This window comes from Convolutriloba macropyga, chromosome 2, assembly GCF_964194025.1.
Source record: "Convolutriloba macropyga chromosome 2, txConMacr16.3, whole genome shotgun sequence".
NCBI classification, from domain to species: Eukaryota; Metazoa; Xenacoelomorpha; order Acoela; family Convolutidae; genus Convolutriloba; species Convolutriloba macropyga.
In genome coordinates, this window is record NC_134469.1 from 36,563,849 (window position 1) to 36,584,289 (window position 20,441).

Genomic DNA, 20,441 nt, shown 5'->3' on the forward strand with positions numbered 1-20,441 from the left:
AAGTGTCCCTACTGTTTCGAACAATCTGATTGGTCGAGAGTGGACTGCTACTATTTTCCATAGCAGAGCCTAAAGAAGAGGGAGAGAGGATAGCTGAGGAAAGGGGAATAATGGAGGGGGAATTCGCCAGTAGCGAAGCGAGCACAGTTGAATAATTGAAGCAGCAAATGAAATTAAAACAGTGTCTATTGTATAGCGAAAAATTGGATAATGTTGGACAGTGTTTACTTAGGAGAAAGAAAACAAGTTTTGCAAATTGTTAACGCTGCATTAATTTATCATCAGGCCTTTTCATCAGAATAAAGCCTGCTTTTTGTGTCATTTGGGCGCCTTTGTCCTATCAAAGAGAATCTTCTCTCTCCCCTAAATGGCATACCGGCGGCCTCATCCTTTTGTTAGCAAGTGTTAATCCAGATGAGCTACAGTAGTCGCAGCTTGTCCAGTTTGGAATAAAAACAATGGCTGTGCCAGTCATAGTTGTAAAAATATTGAACAAAAGGACATTTTTGCTCCTGTTTTGCCAAAACAATCTCCCCTTGTCAATATTGTTTTGCTGTGAATTAATTGCTTAATTATTCACGATTAGATCTCGCCTCGAGTTTAGTTTAATATTCCCAAGTCCACTCGAGCACTGAGCAGATTCTTTAATTAAAAGTTAAAGCGCCTCCGCTCCTCTCACAACTTGCAATGATTCAAGAGTGGTCCGAGTGCCTTCGATAGTCCTCGAACCTCTTCTTCAGCTCAAAATGGGAAACGTAAGATAAATGCACCTCAAATTCTCTCATCAATCTTTCATTCCCATTTTATTCTCATGTTCTTTCCACCAAATATATAGCCTATTTAAAGATTGATGGTGTTGTTGTGTATACTTTTGGAGAATCGACATTGACCCGAACGACATTTTTTTGGATCAAAATGATTTTTTAGGCCTCTTGATTGAAAGAAGGGGTTCATGAAATAAAAGTTGACAATGGAAACTCTTTCGAAGACCGAACAGGAAACTTAAGAATTTATTCATCTCAAGCTTTATTTGGTTTCTCTAAGTTCTTATATTTTAAAAATCAATTCAATTTATTCTGTGATTTTGTCTAGTAAGTTTTATTCATACTGAAAAAAAAGTTTATTAAATTTATAGTCAGTTAAACCGCTCAGCATTTATCCAAACAAACTGTTTCAAGTTTTCAGGTTAATCCGAAAATCTTATAAGAAAAGTACTTTTTGAGGAAGTCGAGATTTATGTTTCAACATTCTGTGCTATGCACAGGCTTTCACAGGCCTCGTATTGTTTAATTATTCATCGAGACGATTCGGTGTTTAATCAAACCGGACAGTACTTTAGTACTAACTCATTTAATTTAATACTCAGCGTGTTTTACTTTAAATGCTCACTGACCATAAGAAGAACTCGAAGTGACCTCAAAGCTTCGGAGCTTTCAAATTTGTCCTAAATTAGTTCATGTTTTTAGATGGCCTTTTTAAAAATCTGCAAGAAAAAGTTTGAAAGTCGAACTAATTACGTTTTTTAAAGGTTTTTTCCAGTGCTTGCCAGGCTGACGGTTTGATCATTCAGTGGCATTTCATTTTGGTTCAGCCTGAGCATATTACAAAAAGTTGATGAAACGCAACGGTGTTAGAATTGAAAACTTTTCAAGGTAGAACTTTGAGTGGAATTTTTTTGTGATTTTGTAAGCATTTTACTCCTTCTGTTTTAAAAAATGTAGATTTGACATTAGCTGTGCACGTACCAGCTTTCATTTTTTTTGATGTCAAGGAAGCTTTATGCCGTACTGAGGATATTCATTTGAATGTCATATCAATTTACGTGCCTTTTCGTGACATGTTAGAATGTACATGTTGGACTGAAAGCGTCATTACGAATAATTCAATAAAAGTTGTTCATTAATCTTATCGATTTCAGAGTGAAATAGAATGACACACGAGGACGAGCACTCAGTTGAGTACTGGAGGTGCAGATCTGAAGAGCTAGAGGGAAAATACTCGGAGTTACAGGAGGAGTACAAAACGTTGGAGGCAACGGGGAAAGAAGTTGAGTCGGAGTTGGAGGATTTCATACGTGTGTTGGAGGAACAGAATGGCAAGCTCAAGACGGAGAATACGCAGTCATCTTCAGACTTGGAGAAGTTAAGACAGGTCTAAAAGAGATCCATATTGTTCCTTTCCCAAATTCTGAAAAAAAAATGTAATTCTCTTCAGACTATTTGTTTGACGGGCTGGTTAAACTTAAAGTAAATAATTATTAAGTACTTGTCGTGGTCTTATAGCTGAATAAGTTGCACTTATATTGTTTGTAGGGACGTAATTTCTGAGGTGAAAGTAGCTAGCTAAAGCCATTTTTATCTTGGAATCGATAGCCTAGTGAAGCACAAATGCTGCAAAAGTTATATTTTCAGGCTGATACTGAATGTTAGTGCTAATGTTATCTGCTGCATTTTTTCATTCAGGGGCTTGACAAAATTTTTGAGGTCTCCCATTCTTAGGTGACGGTAATAGCTCATGTGCAAGGTCTGTTAAGTTTTTTCGTAGCACTTCCAACATCTCGGATAGATGGTTATGTAGTTATGGCTCCTAATTGAAGAAAGGTTTTTGCATTACCTTAAGCAACATTTTAATTTTGCATGGTCGGTTTTCAATGCCGTTTAGTATTTTTTTTTCTGTACTGCGATAGATGTGTCATTCAATAAGACCCCTCTTAGGCTTCAATTTTAAATATAGATCGGTTTTGTAATGATGACCTTCAAATGGTGACTTTTACGCGGTGACCGTAGCGAGAACAAGGAGTCTCGGAAATGTGCATTTGCACATAATGTTCCGGCTCACCAACATTTTTGACTTAATTATCTAACAAATCAAGAGAAGATATGTTCACATACGTTTCTCAAACTGTTAAATGAATCGAAAAATGCCATACTGTAATAGAGTGCCGATGAGAGACTATGAGGCAAGACAAACAATAAAAACCAAAAATAATAATTACGACTAAAGCCTCAATATATACTTGTTCCGACCCCACTTGTGGGGGAAGGAACTATATACTCAACTGGGTTTTTTTTGTTCAGACAATTTTGGCCGATCGATATGTTCGTCGTAGAGAAATGTGAGTGGTATCATTAAAAGCTCGTCCAGCGTAGAATTCGAAATTAAGATTTTTTTAATTTCGTTTTTTTCCGAGGAGTTGTCGAGGATTGAAGTTTTTGTGTGAGCACGGGATATTTGGCATAATTTTGTTCACTTTTATGTAATTTGTCTTCAAATTAAGATTTTATAAAATAAAAATATTTATTCACAATTATATTTCACGCAACAAAATGAACAAATTTTGAGTTTCTAATAGAAGAAAGGCGATAAAAGGAGTAGTTCTGGTCTCATAAGAAAGTTTGCTATAAAAAAGTTTGAATTCTGTTTGAGAGCTTTTTTTAGAAAACTTTTTATTCTTTCTAAGTCACCTAGAAACTAGTCACTTTTCATATCGAGGTTCTGTTAATGGCAAACATCATTTACAGTCAAATGAAGCCCAATGAAAAAAATTGTTTTAAAGGACTCGCTAATGTTTTTTTTGGCTTCGACGCGTGAGAAATTTTGATTTTCTTTCTGAAGTTTTAAATTTTTGGAGTCTTATGGGATAGACTGAGTGACTAAAATTGCAATACGTTTCATAGGGAACATTAAGTGAACCTATCTACTGCTTTGAGTGGACAGCTAATGGCTGTTGAAGGATTTTTCGAAAAAAAAATTCAACATTAACCCATCAAAAGCCTATGTTTGTGAACTGTAATTCAGTCTCAGTAATGACAGCATCACCGTCATGTCTACTGCAACCAAAATTAATCTAGTTAGCGGTTTTATCTTCTAACTATTGGTTACATGACTTCAATGCCACAAGATTTCAATTTTTTTTAGTATTTGGATATTTTCGTATTTTTGGTTCCTCCTGAAATTTTATCACAATATCCTAATATTGATAGCTCGCATTGGCTTAGAGAAGACGTTCAATGGATCATAGATAATAGTTTTCAGAGAAAAGCTTCTGGTTTAAATGGCTTCGACACTTTCTTTCCGCACTTTTCTTTTGAATTTTTGGGTTTTGCCTGTATTGTTGTTTTCATAGTCATAAGACTTATTGTGATCTCTTATTGAGTACCTATGCATGGAAAAAAATTTTTGTCCCGCATCGAGGCGTAACTGACTGTATTTATTGAATTCGGTTGAATTTTATAGAATGTAATGGCTGTTAAGACATAAAAATAATTGAACATTAATATTTTTGAACGTTAACCATTCTTGAACTTGTTTTCGTGCATTGTAGGTAACCGGACCCCCTGTAATGACCGGACCCCTTCTGTAATGACCGGACCCCCTTCTTTTCTACCTCAATCTAAATTTATCTATTTAGCAATTTTATCTTTAACTATTGGTTATGTGAGTTCAATGCCACAAGATTTCAAAAAATCTTTTTAAATGTTTTGATATTTGCGTATTATTGGTTCCTGCTGAAATCTGATCAGATTATCCTAATATTTTTAGCTCCCATTGGTTTAGAGAAGACTTTCAATGGATTATAGATAAAGATTTCAGAAAAAGCTTATGGTTTGAATGACTTCGACACTTCGTTCTCGCACTTTTCTACTGAATTTTTGGATTTTGCCTGTATGTTTCTTTTTTCATGCTGAATTGCTTATTGTAATGTCTTTTGATGACTTATGAATGACAAACATGCTTGTTGTCCCATCGAGGCATAACTTAGCTTAATTTTTAGCTTCCGTTAAAAGCTATTGAATTTATGGCGTTGATACTACACGTTTTCTCAAAAATTTCGTGGTTTTGTTCATATGTATTTGTTCATATTTGTTAATTTTTTGAAGTCAACTTGTTAAAAAGAAGAATCACATTGCTGTTAAAAATTATTTGAAAGTAGAAAAAGTTTTTAGTGAACATTTTATTTAATGGCTTCGACACTTTCCGCACATTTTTTTTTTAATTTGCGACTTTTGCCGGTTTTTTGTTCTTCAGGTTGCCGTTAAATGTTGACCTGTCTAATAAGCTTATAATCAAGGATTCAATGAATGATGTCAGTCAAAGCAGTCAGTTTATAGCGAATAGTCCTAAAGTTTATATTATAAAATTTCAATGGTTTTTCAATTTCTTATTCATCATTGAGAGGTCCCATCCAATTTCTTTTTCAAAAATTAACTTGTGTTTTGATTTTATGTTGTAACTGATGTTTTGTTTGTTGGACATTATGCGTTTTCAGAAAAAGTTTTGTGAGTGTTGGAGTTGTGTGTCTTTTTCTCTTGTAGCTCAATTGCGTAATAACAGATTGCAATGATGGGCAAATATGGCCCAAATGAACTTATTTATTCTTTCAGTATAATCTTACTTGAGTTAGTATAAATAAAAAATGAATTAAAAGTAACTACTATTCAGATAACACCTAATGGCTTTTATAGCGTCAGTAAGTTGTGTTTTTGCCTTGTTTGTAATTTATTGTTTAATTTTTTGAGTTTGTCTGCATCTTTAGTCCGTTCCTTTGGCTTAATTTTAAAGACAGGTCCTATAGGTTTCATAATGATTTTTTTGTAAATATCAGGAATGTTTTTGTTAAAAGCTAATGATTGTCAAGACTTTCGATTTATTTGGTAGAAAATATGTTGATTGATTTTTGAATTTCGCATTATTCGTCGCCTAATCTTATTAGGGATTTCCGATTTCTGCTGTATAGTTAGGAAAAAGTAAATTTGTGTAGTTATGGTTCTAACTGATTGAATTTTGACGTTGTTAATAGGTGCTTTAAATTTAGATATTGAGCTTTTGCCCTGAAATTTTTTGTTTTTGTTTATTTTTTTTTTCTCGCAGTTTTTTTTCTCGTAGTCTTTTTAATAGCAGATCTCGTGAGTGCTGTAATGAGGCGTGGTATTAAGTAATTCATTTAGTAGTTAGGTTGTGTAACGATTTTTTTAATCTTCTATTTTTGTTATCTCTTCATATGGTTGACAATTTAGTCATAAATGTAGATGAGCTCGGGTCGCAACATGTGCGAACGCACATTAACGCTCATGCTTGTTTTTTAAAGCAAAAATGAAATCATTTAACAGCTAGTCTACTCAAATTCACTTGTTCTTCACTAGAACGCAGATGGGACCTGACTTTAATGAGAGACTATGTAACACGTCGACATAAAGAAGAAAAAGGAAAGGGATAAGATTTAAAAATCCTTTTTTTTAAAAAAAAAGTGAAAACAACCATTAACTTTTCACCTTAAGATTCTAGATAAGTTCAAATATAACTTAGGAAGCCAATGGGACCTGTCATTAGTTATACTTTGTTATCAGAATACAAAATAAGAAAAATAGGCAAAACTCAAAAATTGACAAACCATTTACAAAAACAAAAAGATAAAATCATTTTCTAGAGATAAAGAAGGATTGCAGAACCGTTTCGTACGACTTATTTTTGATATTTATAAAGACTTTTCAATAATAACAATAATAAGAGGCGCCACATTGTTTTTTAATGCCGATTTTGTGCAAATTTGCCAAAAAAATGGCTGGCAACGTCTTCCTTTTAAGCTGAAAAGAGGCTTGTTTATACTTCCATTATCCAGCAGAGAGATGTGGTTCAAAGTGCTGTTTTTGCTAAATTGAATAGATTGTTATCCAATCTATTATAATACAGATATTTTTGCTCAATGTTCGATCTGTCCCGCTACTTGATATCAAGAGACCTCAAATTTGGGCCGATCATGTGAACCTTTTTTTGTACAGAGACTGTTCCTAAAAATCAATTTTTGCTTTAATGACAGAATATGAACTACATCTTTAAAGGCATTCTATCTCTGCTGTGATTGGTAGACTATTGAGACAAAAATGTGGATCAGAGCTGTGAGAACATTGTGCCATCGTACATTAGCGAGCTTCCTAGATGGAATTTTGATTTTGAAAAGGTTTGTTTTTGCGAATATTGTTTTTGCATGTTACTGAAGTCTCCATTATCATTGGCCATTTTGTTTTAATAGAACACAGGTCGTTAATAAAAATCTGCTATTGCTGCCTGGGGCAAGTCCTTAGAAGTCTAAAATTTCTATGTATTTCTTAATAATTTCGAAGTTATTTTTCGGTTTTATTTTCTATATAGGCTGATGTGCTATATTTTTGTGTGAGATTATATTAAATTAAATCTTTTTTTTGTTAGTTTGCTCTAAATGTTAACTGATTTGATGTTTCCATTGAATTTTTGACTTGATGTAGATATTTTTCTCTGTCGTTCTGTCAATCTAGCTAATGAAGGAACTCATTTTTTTCAGTAGTGGTATGATAGAAATGGATCAGTGTCCTGAGTTGATTGCCAATTGTCTTTTTACTGACACTAAATGTTTTCCAAGAATACAAGTGAATTTTGAGTTGCCGTTTGTTGTTTTTGTTGTCCTACGCTAAAATTATAATATTCGTGAGTCATATCCCACGATAAATTTTGAAATTCATAGCATACCATACATAGGGAATTGTCGACCTTCAATGTGGTAAAAATTTTGGTAGTTTTTGGACTTTTGTTTGCATATATTTTTTCTCTCGTTTGGTTTTTGGTTAAATTTGATTATTTACGATGGAATTCATCGATAATTCTGATTGCTTAAAAGAACAACTGGTTTTTCTAAGGGAGAATTATTGAAACTAGTGTAGAGATTGTTTGGATCTAGTTTATAATAGCTAATTTTGTTTTTTATTCGCTTTCATATGGTTTGTTTCGTATTTTTTTGGCTAACTTTTGGTGAAGTATAGTAATTGCGATGCTTTCGCTTGAATGGTGAGTATATGCTGTTCTGTGAATTGGTCTGTTGGCAACGATTGATTTTGTAAACTTCGTCCATTTGAGTCCCAAAACTGACAGGTCTCGTTGAATTTCTTTCACGTTCTTTTTGGATCCAAATATTTTTCTCCGTTTATAGTTTGTAGCATTAATTACATTGAAAGGTTTTTTTCGTAATTTTTTTGGTTGTTCTCGGTGGTGCTGTCACAGTCTGAGTAATGGACGGTCTCATTGATTTCAGTAGTGGTAAGAATTACACTCATCAACGGCTTAAGTTCATTGTGAATGGTTTTTTTTTTACTTCACACTAAAAATACAAACGCTTTACTTTTTTGTTGTCCTACGCTTCAGTTATAATATTGTCATATCTGAATCAAGATTTTTCAGTGCATAGCTTATCGTACATATAGAATTGTCGACATTCAGTGTGGTAAAGTTCTAATAATTTTTGGGGTTTTGTTTATTTGTGTTGTCGCTGATTGGTTTTAGTTAACTCTGGTTGTTTACAGTGGAAGTTATAAATAATTCTGAATGCTTAAAAGATAATTCTGATAGTCTAAACGATCAATTGGTTTTCTAAAGATGCATTATTGATACTTTTGAAAGTGTCAATTTGACAACAAATGGTTTTAAATTTGTTTCAAAAGTGATAACATATTATTCGAACAAAAATTTGCGCCTCTGTTTTAACTTGTCAACTTGTAAAGTTTTCTGGTTCTTAGTGGTTTCAGTTGCTGAATATTTCTGCGAGGTTTTATTTGTTTCTTCAGATTTTGTTTTCTTCAGTTTTGTTTTTCGAATATGTGAGTTTGTGTGGTTGATAACTAAATTGTTAGATCAAGTGTTTCGCAAATCCCATGGGCTAAGATCCAAGGGGCAAACCCGACATACGCAACTCTTGAGTTAGCTTGTTATTGTCGAGCACGTGTGACCTCTGTTTGAATATGCGCTCTCAATTTAGATTTCAGAGTTCGATTTAGAGTGCAGAGATCGGTCTTTTTAAATACTGCATTCTCTAGTAAATCTAGGTTGAATTGTTAGAATCTAATTGCAATTAATCATTAGCAGGCTGAATTTTAATGAAGGTTTCACTGGAGACATCTTTTTGAAATTTTGTTTAAAATGGGTAAATGTTGTTGACTGAATCTAACTAATGTAACGTACAAGTTTAATTGATGTTCTGAAGCGGCAGGCTTGGAACTTGTGAGTGTGGCCCTTTGACAAATGAATGTTGACAAATGAATGTCAACAAAAAAAAGCAAAGTCAGCAGCGTAAATTTATGTGAAAGAACACGCTGATAGATTTTTTCTGCTTCCAATCATTGAGAACGTTATCTGACAGACCTTTTTGTTTTTGCGATAAAGCAAACAAGTTTTTTTCAACAAGCAAACCGAATTATTGGGTATTCTATATCTGGACTTCAAACTGGTGAGACCAAACCAATTTAACTTTTAATTTAAAATAGTGTCATTTTCAGGGCGAGTCTTTTTTTTCTGGTTTATGCACGAATAACTAAAACCAAATCACCCTTAAGCATAGATATCAAGATGACAGATACTATTTCGGGTTTGTCGAAGTGGACAAAAGAGAAACTAATAAGCGAGGTGATGTAACTAAGAAATCAAAGAAGGGAGTCACCTAACTTAGCAAACAAGAATCAAGACAATAACCAAGAATTGGACAGACTTAAGCTTGAATTGGAAAATCAGAAAGAACTTTATAATCAAGCTCAATCTGAGATTCAATTTTTGAGGAGTCAGAATGATAAATTAATATCAAATTTAATTAGCGAAAAAACAGCAGAAAAAGATGTCGTAAAATCTACTGTCAACCGTCATTTTTATCCAAAGTTTGTTCCTCGTTTCACAAAACAGTTAATTATTTCTGACAGCTCGTATGAACTGGTTCGCCAAAATGACATCAGTAATGATGCTGCCATTCACTCTTATCCATCTTCGACAATAAAAGACCTCAATAATATCATTGACAATTATGCGCCATCAACAAAAGCAGAATGTCTGATTATTCATACAGGGCATAATTCCATTGATCAAGGTACGGAGAAGATGCCGCTAAAGAGTTGGGAGTCGTTTTATCGAAGTGCGTTAATAAAATAAAACCTTACAAAGTAGCGATTTGTAAATTACCCCATGTCAAAAACGGCAGTTTTGGACGCGAAACTAAGAACAATGAAATAAACAAATTTAACCGGGCTTTAGACGATATAGCAGATGGTTTACGCGGCGAGTTTCAAAATACCGACATAAAAGTTCTGGATTATAATTTGGAAAATTTAGATATACGAATGGATGGCATTCATCCTAATCACACTGGAATCCAGAAAATGGTTTTTGGCTTGAGAAATTACATATCAAGTGTGGGGTATCAACCTTCTGTCAGCAACGTATCTATGAGACAAATCAAAAAGCAGCCAATAGATAATGTCAATAACTGGAACAGAAATGGTCATATGGGATATAATGCGTTTGGGTGACTTTGAAACATATGTTTTCCTATTGCAAATTTTTCGTGTTTTTTAGCCTGTTTTTTGCAGAGAATAAAAAATGTAAGTGTTCAATCAATTGTCACCCAAGCACTTCAATTTATTTGATTTTCAAAAACAAAACAATGGTTGATAATGTATGTCTTGGATTTTGGTCTTTATACTTAATATACAGTTCCTAACTATAACCTACTTAATTTTAGTTTGCGGTGATGTCGAATTTAATCCAGGGCCCAATTTACATAATTTACAAACATTCGAAAGCTACGATAAACATAAGGCAAATGCAATTTTGCATCTATGTTTTTGTATACACAAATATTAGAAGCGTTAGCAACAAACACGAAGAGATTTCGGATTTTTTGCAGCAGCAGAACAGACAAACATGCTTTATTGTTACTGAAACATGGATAAACGATAATCAGAAGATACCCTTAAATTTTTTAAGCAACAATCACCACTTTGTTCATCAAAGTAGATCAAAATTGACGCAGTTAACGAGAGGTGGTGGAGTAGGGATATGGGTAGAAAATACGTTCAAACATAAAATACGGAATGATCTCAACTCTATTTACAGAAGTTTTTTTGAATCACTATGGCTTGAAATACAAGCACCGTTTAAGGAAAAACTTCTAGTTAACGTTTCTTGTTGTTCAAATAAAAACTTGGGCGAATTTTTTCTAGAAGAGTTGACATCAGAAATTTCAGGCGCATTTTCAATAACTGATAATGTAATACTATTCGGAGACTATAACATCAATTTTTTCAATCAAAATGAAAAAGAGTTATTGACAGAATTTGCTTCCAACAATGGGCTTGAGATAGTAAATAAAATTACTCCAACCTGGACAAATGGAAATCAGGAAACACTATTTGATCGCTGTTTAACAACGAAACACCAAATTTTTGATACAACTGTTATCGAGCAGTTCTTTGGAAGTGATCACTTTACACAAGTTTTCCTTTCGTCACTGGACATTGATTATGAAAACAAAACGCAATTTTTTTACCGGGATACTAGCAAATTTACTAGAGCTAATCTTAACAAAAAAATTGCATCCGCGGATTGGAGTTTCATGTATCAACAAAACAATGCAAACTCAACTTTTGAAAAATTTTCAATTGTTTGAAAATATTCTGAATAGTATAGCTCCCATCAAAATAGGAGAGCCATCATCAAAATCAACGAAAAAGAAATGGTTATCCAGAAAAATTTTGAATCTAATCAACGAAAAGCACAGGCTTTTCAATATTTGGAAGAAAAAAGCAGACGTTGACACATATAACTCATTCAAAAGAATAAGAAACCATACAAACAGACTACTTAGAAGAGCGAGTCACAATTATTCACAGAAATTGTTCGAAAGTCTTCCCGATTCAAAACAGTGGAAATTCATTAAAACAAAAATAAAACACGAGGATAAAAATGGCGAAATGTCTAGAATTCGGTTCAACCAAGATATTTTAAAAGACAAAAAAGAAATCGCTAACACAATTAATATTTGTTTTTCTAAATTAGGTTTATACGAAGGCGAGACAGAAAAGGTTGAGCTACCGGACTTTGCTTTTGACAAAACTGAGTTTTCCTTCAAACATATAACGAGAAAAGAACTGTTTACTGTAATTGATCAATTACCACAATACAAAGCAGCGGGTCCTGGATTACTTACTACATTGTCCTTCAATTGTAGCAAAATGTCTATTGGAACACATCTACAGTTTGCAATAAACGAATGTATATCAAAAAATATTTCTCCTGACATACTTAAAAAAGCATATGTAACTCCAATTTACAAAAAAGGGGATCCACTGGAAGCAGAAAACTACAGACCAATTTCAGTTACACCGACTCTTGCGAAAATTTTTGAAAGACTTGCTCCAACAAATGCTAGAACATGTTGAAAAGTATGAAATAATCAATAAAAATCAATTTGGGTTTCTGGAAAGAAAATCTTCGAATGACACAGTAATATCGTTGACAGAATCAGTGAATAGTTTGTTAGAAGAAAACGAAACCGTTGTTAGTATATTCTTGGATTTAGCCAAAGGTTTTAACTCAATATCTCACAAAATTTTTCTCGAAAAAATTACAAAATATGGATTTAGTACGGAATCAATTGCAATGCTAGAATCGTTTTTGTCTAACAGAAAACAATGCGCAAAGAACGGCATTGAATATTCGAACTGGGTGACAATAAATCACGGAGTACCTCAAGGAACGGTTCTCGGGCCTTTAATTTTTTTGATATATATCAACGACTTCCCTGAAAAAATGAAAAAAGAGGACGTTTTACAGTTTGCAGATGACACATGCATTATTTGTCATTCCAAATCCGATGAAAATCTCTTATGTGAAATTAACAGTGTATTTGAAAGTACTGACAGTTATACGAGACAAAATATGCTAACTTTAAACAGAGATAAAACAGAAATTGTGGTTTTTCAAAAAGTGGTGAATCAAAAATTGAACAATTTATAATGGAATTTTCTTAGAGCCAAAAACAAGTTGTCGTTTTTTAGGTATAATGATTGATAACAATCTAAATTTTGACATTCAGCTGAACAAAACATTAACAAAAATGGCAAATGCTATTAGGTCAATTTATTTAGTAAGACATTTTCTACCACTAAAAGCAAGAATCGGTCTTTTTAAATCACTTGTTTTGTCCCATCTCAATTTCAGTGCAATTTTTTTCAACCGTTGTTGGCTATGTCACTTCAAAGAGTTAATAAACAAATAAATTTGGGAATAAAGGTTTGCCACCTGCGCAAAAAGGTTGACATGGCAAGAGATCTATTACTGAAAGACAAAATTTTATCAGCAGAGCTTTTCATTAAAAAAGTTTGTCTTCTTAAATTTTTTGACCTTCTCTCACAATATAAAGAGAGTAGTCGAGAAACCAAAAACTCCTCTTTCAGGATTCCTGAAAAGTACGAATTGACCAAAAACTGCAGAACTGTCCAGTTTTTTTCCAAAGAATAAGTGCCAATCCAAATGGAGTGACAGGTTACTGATCAGAAATGTTTCTAGGAAGTGGAATAATTTGCCAATTGAAATCCGAAAAGCGAAAACTAAAAACAAATTTAAGGAAAAACTAAGCAGCGAAATTGTCAAACTGCATGAACGTGTTCCAATATATAGACAAGTAAAAGGCTTTAGGAATTTTTTCTACTGAAGTATAAAGACCAAACTATTCATATGTTTAAGAGGCGATTTCGAAAATGTAAATATTTAACCAAACGTTTTTTTTTGTGATTAGAACTTTAAATTTACATTTTTGAAGATTAAAAAAAATGTTTTCAAATTTCTTCAAAGCAGTAGATTTTAGAAAAACGTTTCCCCCTTCAATAGTTTGTCGACTTGTAAATAATCTCACTGACAAGATGAGATAGCTGATTCATACTCAAACCTCTCTGCTTGTGTTTACTGTTTTTAGTTCTTTTATTTTACCGTGTGTTTGTTTTCGGTTTCTCAATTTGTAGCATCAAAATTTTTAAATTTGCGGTTTTGTTAGGAGTTTTTCTTTTTTTTTGTTTTCGTTAAACATTTAGGTTACCATCGATTGAAAAGTTGCGAGGACAAAGCTGACTTACCTCAATGTTGAATTTGTTATTATTTAGATTGGAAACTCCTATTTGAATTTGATCTGTTTGCATTCTCAATAGTGTTTTCTAAATTGTGAATTTACAATCTAGTGATTCTCAATATTGAATCTTACAAACATGATAGATTACGTTTTAGTTAAGTCGAGGGAATATTTTTCATTAATATAGAAAACGGTTAATTAAATATATGTTCAATTGCTTGCAAACGAAGTTTGTAGCAATTATATTAGTCCTGTCGGTCTTTTTATTCGATTTTTCGCTTAACCGTTTTTTCGTCTGACGCTTTCGACTTTTCGTCCTCAAAAACGGGATAAACAGGTAGAGCCCAGCGGGCATCAATTGCTCTTAGAGCCTTTCAGCTGTTTCTGCTCAAACTGTTTTGGAGACTTATACATATGTTGTGAAGGGCGCTTCTTAGAGGTTGAAGACACCCCACCCCCACTGTTAACCCCCACCCCCACCGCCGCTGTTGCCCCCACCCCACTGTTGCCAACCTCCACCCTCCCTCCCCTTCAACCCCCAGTGCCCCCCCCCCCGGTGGCTACTGACGAACAACCGATCGCTAAAAACACGCAATTTTATACTATTTTTCGCAATTTTTTTCAAGCTTTTTTGAAAAATTTTCTGTTTTGGAGTTTTTTTAGCCCTGGATGTAAATAAACCTCCTCTAGGGTTTTATAATAGATTATTGCATAGTTTCTAATGGTAATGCAATTGTTTCAACATTTTAACATGACGGATTTTAGCATTTTTTTGACAGAATGTGCAAATTTTTACAATTTTTTTTATTCATTTTTCATTATTCACGTTTTTCTGGACGCAAGGGACAGAAAACGTCTTTAAGAGTTTGCTAATAAGTTACTGAAAAAAAAATTTATTTGCCATGTAATAGCTTTCAATTTTTTAATATGAGAAATTTAAGCATTTTTTTTTATAAAACTTGCCTTTCTTCCAAGTTTTTTGAAATGTTTTGTCTTTTTTAGGTTTTTGCAGTCTCAAGAGCCAACGAACCTCCTGCAGGGTTTGGTAATAGGTTACTGCATAGCTTCTAGTGGTAATAGAAGGTTTTCAACATTTAAACATAACGAATTTTAGCAAATTTTTTTGAAACTTACAATTTTTTTTGCACATTTAAATATTGTGATTTCTAGGTTTCTCCAACTTGAAGGGCCACCCAACCTCCACCTGGGTTTGATAATAGGTTACTGAATAGTTTCTGGTGGTAATGGATTGGTTTTTCAGCATTTTACCATCGTGAATATTAGCAATTTTTTTTGACAAAACCTGCAATTTTTTCATTTGAAAATTTGTCATTTTTTAGGTTTCTCCAACCTGAAGGGCCAGCGAACCTCCTCGAGCGTTTGATTATTACTGCATAGCTTTTAGATGTAATTGAATGTTTTCCAAGATTTTAATATCAACACTTTTTAAAAATATTTGCAATTTTTTCAAGTTTTTGGAGTCTTTTCAAATTTTTTATCATTTTTCCGGAACCAGGGTCCTAGTTCTCCTCCAAGGTTTGATGATAGGCTGTTGCAAAGATTTGTAAATTACCCAAGGTCAAAAACGGCAGTTTTGGACGCGAAACTAACAACAATGAAATAAACAAATTTAACCGGGCTTTAGACGATATAGCAGATGGTTTACGCGGCGAGTTTCAAAATACCGACATAAAAGTTCTGGATTATAATTTGGAAAATTTAGATATACGAATGGATGGCATTCATCCTAATCACACTGGAATCCAGAAGATGGTTTTTAGCTTAAGAAATTACATATCAAGTGTGGGGTATCAACCTTCTGTCAGCAACGTATCTATGAGACAAATCAAAAAGCAGCCAATAGATAATGTCAATAACTGGAACAGAAATGGTCATATGGGATATAATGCGTTTGGGTGACTTTGAAACATATGTTTTCCTATTGCAAATTTCTCGTGATTTTTAGCCTGTTTTTTCTTGCAGAGAATAAAAAATGTAAGTGTTCAATCAATTGTCACCCAAGCACTTCAATTTATTTGATTTTCAAAAACAAAACAATGGTTGATAATGTATGTCTTGGATTTTGGTCTTTAAACTTAATATACAGTTCCTAACTATAACCTACTTAATTTTAGTTTGCGGTGATGTCGAATCTAATCCAGGGCCCAATTTACATAATTTACAAACATTCGAAAGCTACGATAAACATAAGGCAAATGCAAACTTGCATCTATGTTTTGTATACACAAATATTGACCAAAAACTGCAGAATTGACCAAAAACTTCAGAACTGTCCAGTTTTTTCCAAAGAATAAGTGCCAATCCATATGGAGTGACAGGTCACTGATCAGAAATTTTTCTAGGAAGTGGAATAATTTGCCAATTGAAATCCGAAAAGCGAAAACTAAAAACAAATTTAAGGAAAAACTAAGCAGCGAAATGGTCAAACTGCATGAACGTGTTCCAATATATAGACAAGTAGGAGGCTTTAAGAATTTTTTCCACTGAAGTATAAAGACCAAACTATTCATATGTTTAAGAGGCGATTTCGAAAATGTAAATATTTAACCAAACGTTTTTTTTGTGATTAGAACTTTTAAATTTACATTTTTGAAGATTAAAAAAAATGTTTTCAAATTTCTTCAAAGCAGTAGATTTTAGAAAAACGTTTCCCCCTTCAATAGTTTGTCGACTTGTAAATAATCTCACTGACAAGATGAGATAGCTGATTCATACTCAAACCTCTCTGCTTGTGTTTACTGTTTTTAGTTCTTGTATTTTACCGTGTGTTTGTTTTCGGTTTCTCAATTTGTATTATCAAAATTTTTAAATTTGCGGTTTTGTTAGGAGTTTTTCTTTTTTTTGTTTTCGTTAAACATTCAGGTTACCATCGATTGAAAAGTTGCGAGGACAAAGGTGACTTACCTCAATGTTGAATTTGTTATTATTTAGATTGGAAACTCCTATTTGAATTTGATCTGTTTGCATTCTCAATAGTGTTTTCTAAATTGTGAATTTACAATCTAGTGATTCTCAATATTGAATCTTACAAACATGATAGATTACGTTTTAGTTAAATCGAGGGAATATTTTTCATTAATATAGAAAATGGTTAATTAAATATATGTTCAATTGCTTGCAAACGAAGTTTGTAGCAATTATATTAGTCCTGTCGGTCTTTTTATTCGATTTTTCGCTTAACCGTTTTTTCGTCTGACGCTTTCGACTTTTCGTCCTCAAAAACGGGATAAACAGGTAGAGCCCAGCGGGCATCAATTGCTCTTAGAGCCTTTCAGCTGTTTCTGCTCAAACTGTTTTGGAGACTTATGTTGTGAAGGGCGCTTCTTAGAGGTTGAAGACACCCCACCCCCACTGTTAACCCCCACCCCCACCGCCGCTGTTGCCCCCACCCCACTGTTGCCAACCTCCACCCTCCCTCCCCTTCAACCCCCAGTGCCCCCCCCCCCCCCCCGGTGGCTGCTGACGAACAACCGATCGCTAAAAACACGCAATTTTATACTATTTTTCGCAATTTTTTTCAAGCTTTTTTGAAAAATTTTCTGTTTTGGAGTTTTTTTAGCCCTGGATGTAAATAAACCTCCTCTAGGGCTTTATAATAGATTATTGCATAGTTTCTAATGGTAATGCAATTGTTTCAACATTTTAACATGACGGATTTTAGCATTTTTTTGACAGAATGTGCAAATTTTTTCAATTTTTTTTTATTCATTTTTCATTATTCACGTTTTTCTGGACGCAAGGGACAGAAAACGTCTTTAAGAGTTTGCTAATAAGTTACTGAAAAAATTTTATTTGCCATGTAATAGCTTTCAATTTTTTAATATGAGAAATTTAAGCAATTTTTTTTTATAAAACTTGCCTTTCTTCCAAGTTTTTTGAAATGTTGTCTTTTTTAGGTTTTTGCAGTCTCAAGAGCCAACGAACCTCCTGCAGGGTTTGGTAATAGGTTACTGCATAGCTTCTAGTGGTAATAGAAGGTTTTCAACATTTAAACATAACGAATTTTAGCAATTTTTTTTGAAACTTACAATTTTTTTGCACATTTTTTAAATATTGTGATTTCTAGGTTTCTCCAACTTGAAGGGCCACCCAACCTCCACCTGGGTTTGATAATAGGTTACTGAATAGTTTCTGGTGGTAATGGATTGGTTTTTCAGCATTTTACCATCGCGAATATTAGCAATTTTTTTTGACAAAACCTGCAATTTTTTCATTTGAAAATTTGTCATTTTTTAGGTTTCTCCAACCTGAAGGGCCAGCGAACCTCCTCGAGCGTTTGATTATCACTGCATAGCTTTTAGATGTAATTGAATGTTTTCATAGATTTCAATATCAACACTTTTTAAAATTATTTGCAATTTTTTCAAGTTTTTGGAGTCCTTTCGAATTTTTTATCATTTTTCCGGAACCAGGGTCCTAGTTCTCCTCCAAGGTTTGATGATAGGCTGTTGCAAAGTTTATGGAGTTAATGGAATGGTTATCAATGTTTTAATGACTCCAGCTGTAACAATTTTCTAGCAGTTTATTTTTTGTCAAATTTTTGGAAAATTTTTATGTTCCCAGTTTATGGATCTTTTTGAGCCAGCGAAACTATTTAAAGCTTGAAATAAGGATACTGGATTCTCTCTTGAGACAATGAAATTGTTTAGAAGATTTCAATATATTGAATTTCAGCAACATTTTGGTAAAATTTGCGATTGTTTTCAAAAATTTTTTTCCTTCTATGATCATTACTGCCCAACGAAGCTTTTCAAGTCAAGCAGATTAGTTACTTGACATAAATCTAGAGACAAAAAATAGTTTTGAACTTTTTCACTGCGGAATCTGGAAGCTTTTTAAAAATTTTGCAATATTGCACTTTTTTAAAATATCAGTTTTTTTATTTATTTACTAAAAAGCCTCGAAAACAAAGTTGCAGAGTCGAATCAAGCTAAAGCTAGCCTCACTTAACTGTGGCTAGCCACTGAGAAAGCCAACCGCTTGCCAGTCATTTGAGAGCAATTCGCCCGACGTTAGTCGGTTATGTTTATGCCATTACTCAAGTGGTTCCTTTGTTTTCGCAAGTTATATTGTCAAATTGGAGAAACAGCTGAATTTTGTTCAATTATCATTAGTCGCTTTGTTTTAATAGAACACATGGGGATGAAATTTTGGTAATGCTGCCTGGAGCAAATCTTTTGAAATCTAAAAAAGCCTAGAACTTTATTTCTTCATGATTTGGAAGTTGGTTTTGCATTGTAGATATTTTTCTCCGTAGTCCTGTCAGTCTGACTAATGAAGCAACTCATTGATTTCAGTAGTGGTATGAAAAAATTGATCAGTTTCCTGAATTGATTGCCAATGGTCTTTTTACTGACTCTAATTTTTTTCCAAGAATGCAAGTGAATTTGGAGTTGCCGTTTTAGTTATTTTGTCCTACGTTTAAATTATAATATCCACGAGTCATATCTCTATATGAATTTTGAAATTCATACCATACATATAGAATTGTTGACCTTCAATGTGGTAAAAATTTTGTCTGTTTATTTTCTATCACTCATTTGGTATTAAGTTGAATTTTCATTGCCAACAAGTTCAATTGATTTTCTGTAGTGGCGGAGTTGGAATTGTTGAATGTCCCGATTTGACAACGACTGCTTTTAAAAGTTTGCTTCAAGTGCCGTAGATTTTAGAAAATCGTTTGCCCTTTAATAGTCTGCCGACTCATGAACTTATGTGAATAGCAAAATGGCATAGCTGATTCATCCTCAAAACTCTGTTTTACTGTTTTTATTTCTTGTATTTTACCGTGTGTTTATTTTCGGACTCTCAATTTTTAGCATCAAAATTTTTAAATTTGCGGTTTTGTTGAGTTTTTCTGTTTTGTATTTTCAATAGTCGCCTTCATCTTCTCAGCCGGCTATTATAGCGCTCCTATTTTTTTACGACTCGAAGAGGAGTATTGGAGAAGTCCTTTTTTTCAATCAATTTTATTGGAGTGAATTTTGAGGCGGGAAATGAAACACGTGAAAAAATTTGGTGTGATTTTGTTGCTGAACAAAATGAAGGGTGGAGCGAACAGAGTGGTTTTTTGTTCATATCGCTGTTATCTAAAGAGCGAGAAATTGAGGTCTGAAAAAATTTCTGTAAGCGAGCAAAATTTTTTGTTCACGTGCTGCATTTTGAGCAGTTTTTTTTCTTTTTTTTGGTTAAGAGGTTTGGTTATAATTTGTTTTTAATTTTAGGCAGGGCTTGGTAGTGGTTTTGAGGGTTTCTGAAATTTTTTTGAATTTCCTGCGTTTTTCATGTACGTTTTTCATGTATTTTGCTGTTTTCTGGCCTAATTTTTACGATTTCGTTTACTCTTGTTTTGTTTTTCTGCCTCAAATGGGTATTGAAGATACCCCTATTACTTGAGAGCAATTTTTAGTTTACACGTGGTTACAGATTTGTGGATATGAAGCAGTTTTTTGTTGAGAAATATGACGAAAAATGTCGAAAATTGGAACTAATTTTCTTAATTTTTTTG

General features: G+C 33.4%; 1 protein-coding gene across 1 annotated transcript in view; it reads left to right on the forward strand.

Moving 5' to 3' along the window:
* The first annotated feature begins 1,881 nt into the window (after positions 1 to 1,881).
* LOC142335252 (uncharacterized) overlaps positions 1,882 to 20,441 on the forward strand; it is a 46,997-nt gene continuing 28,437 nt past the window's right edge. Inside the window, exon 1 of the mRNA XM_075383673.1 lies at positions 1,882 to 2,151. Coding sequence (XP_075239788.1) covers positions 1,930 to 2,151 — 222 coding nt within the window. The 5' untranslated portion in view covers positions 1,882 to 1,929. The remainder of the gene's footprint in view (positions 2,152 to 20,441) is intronic.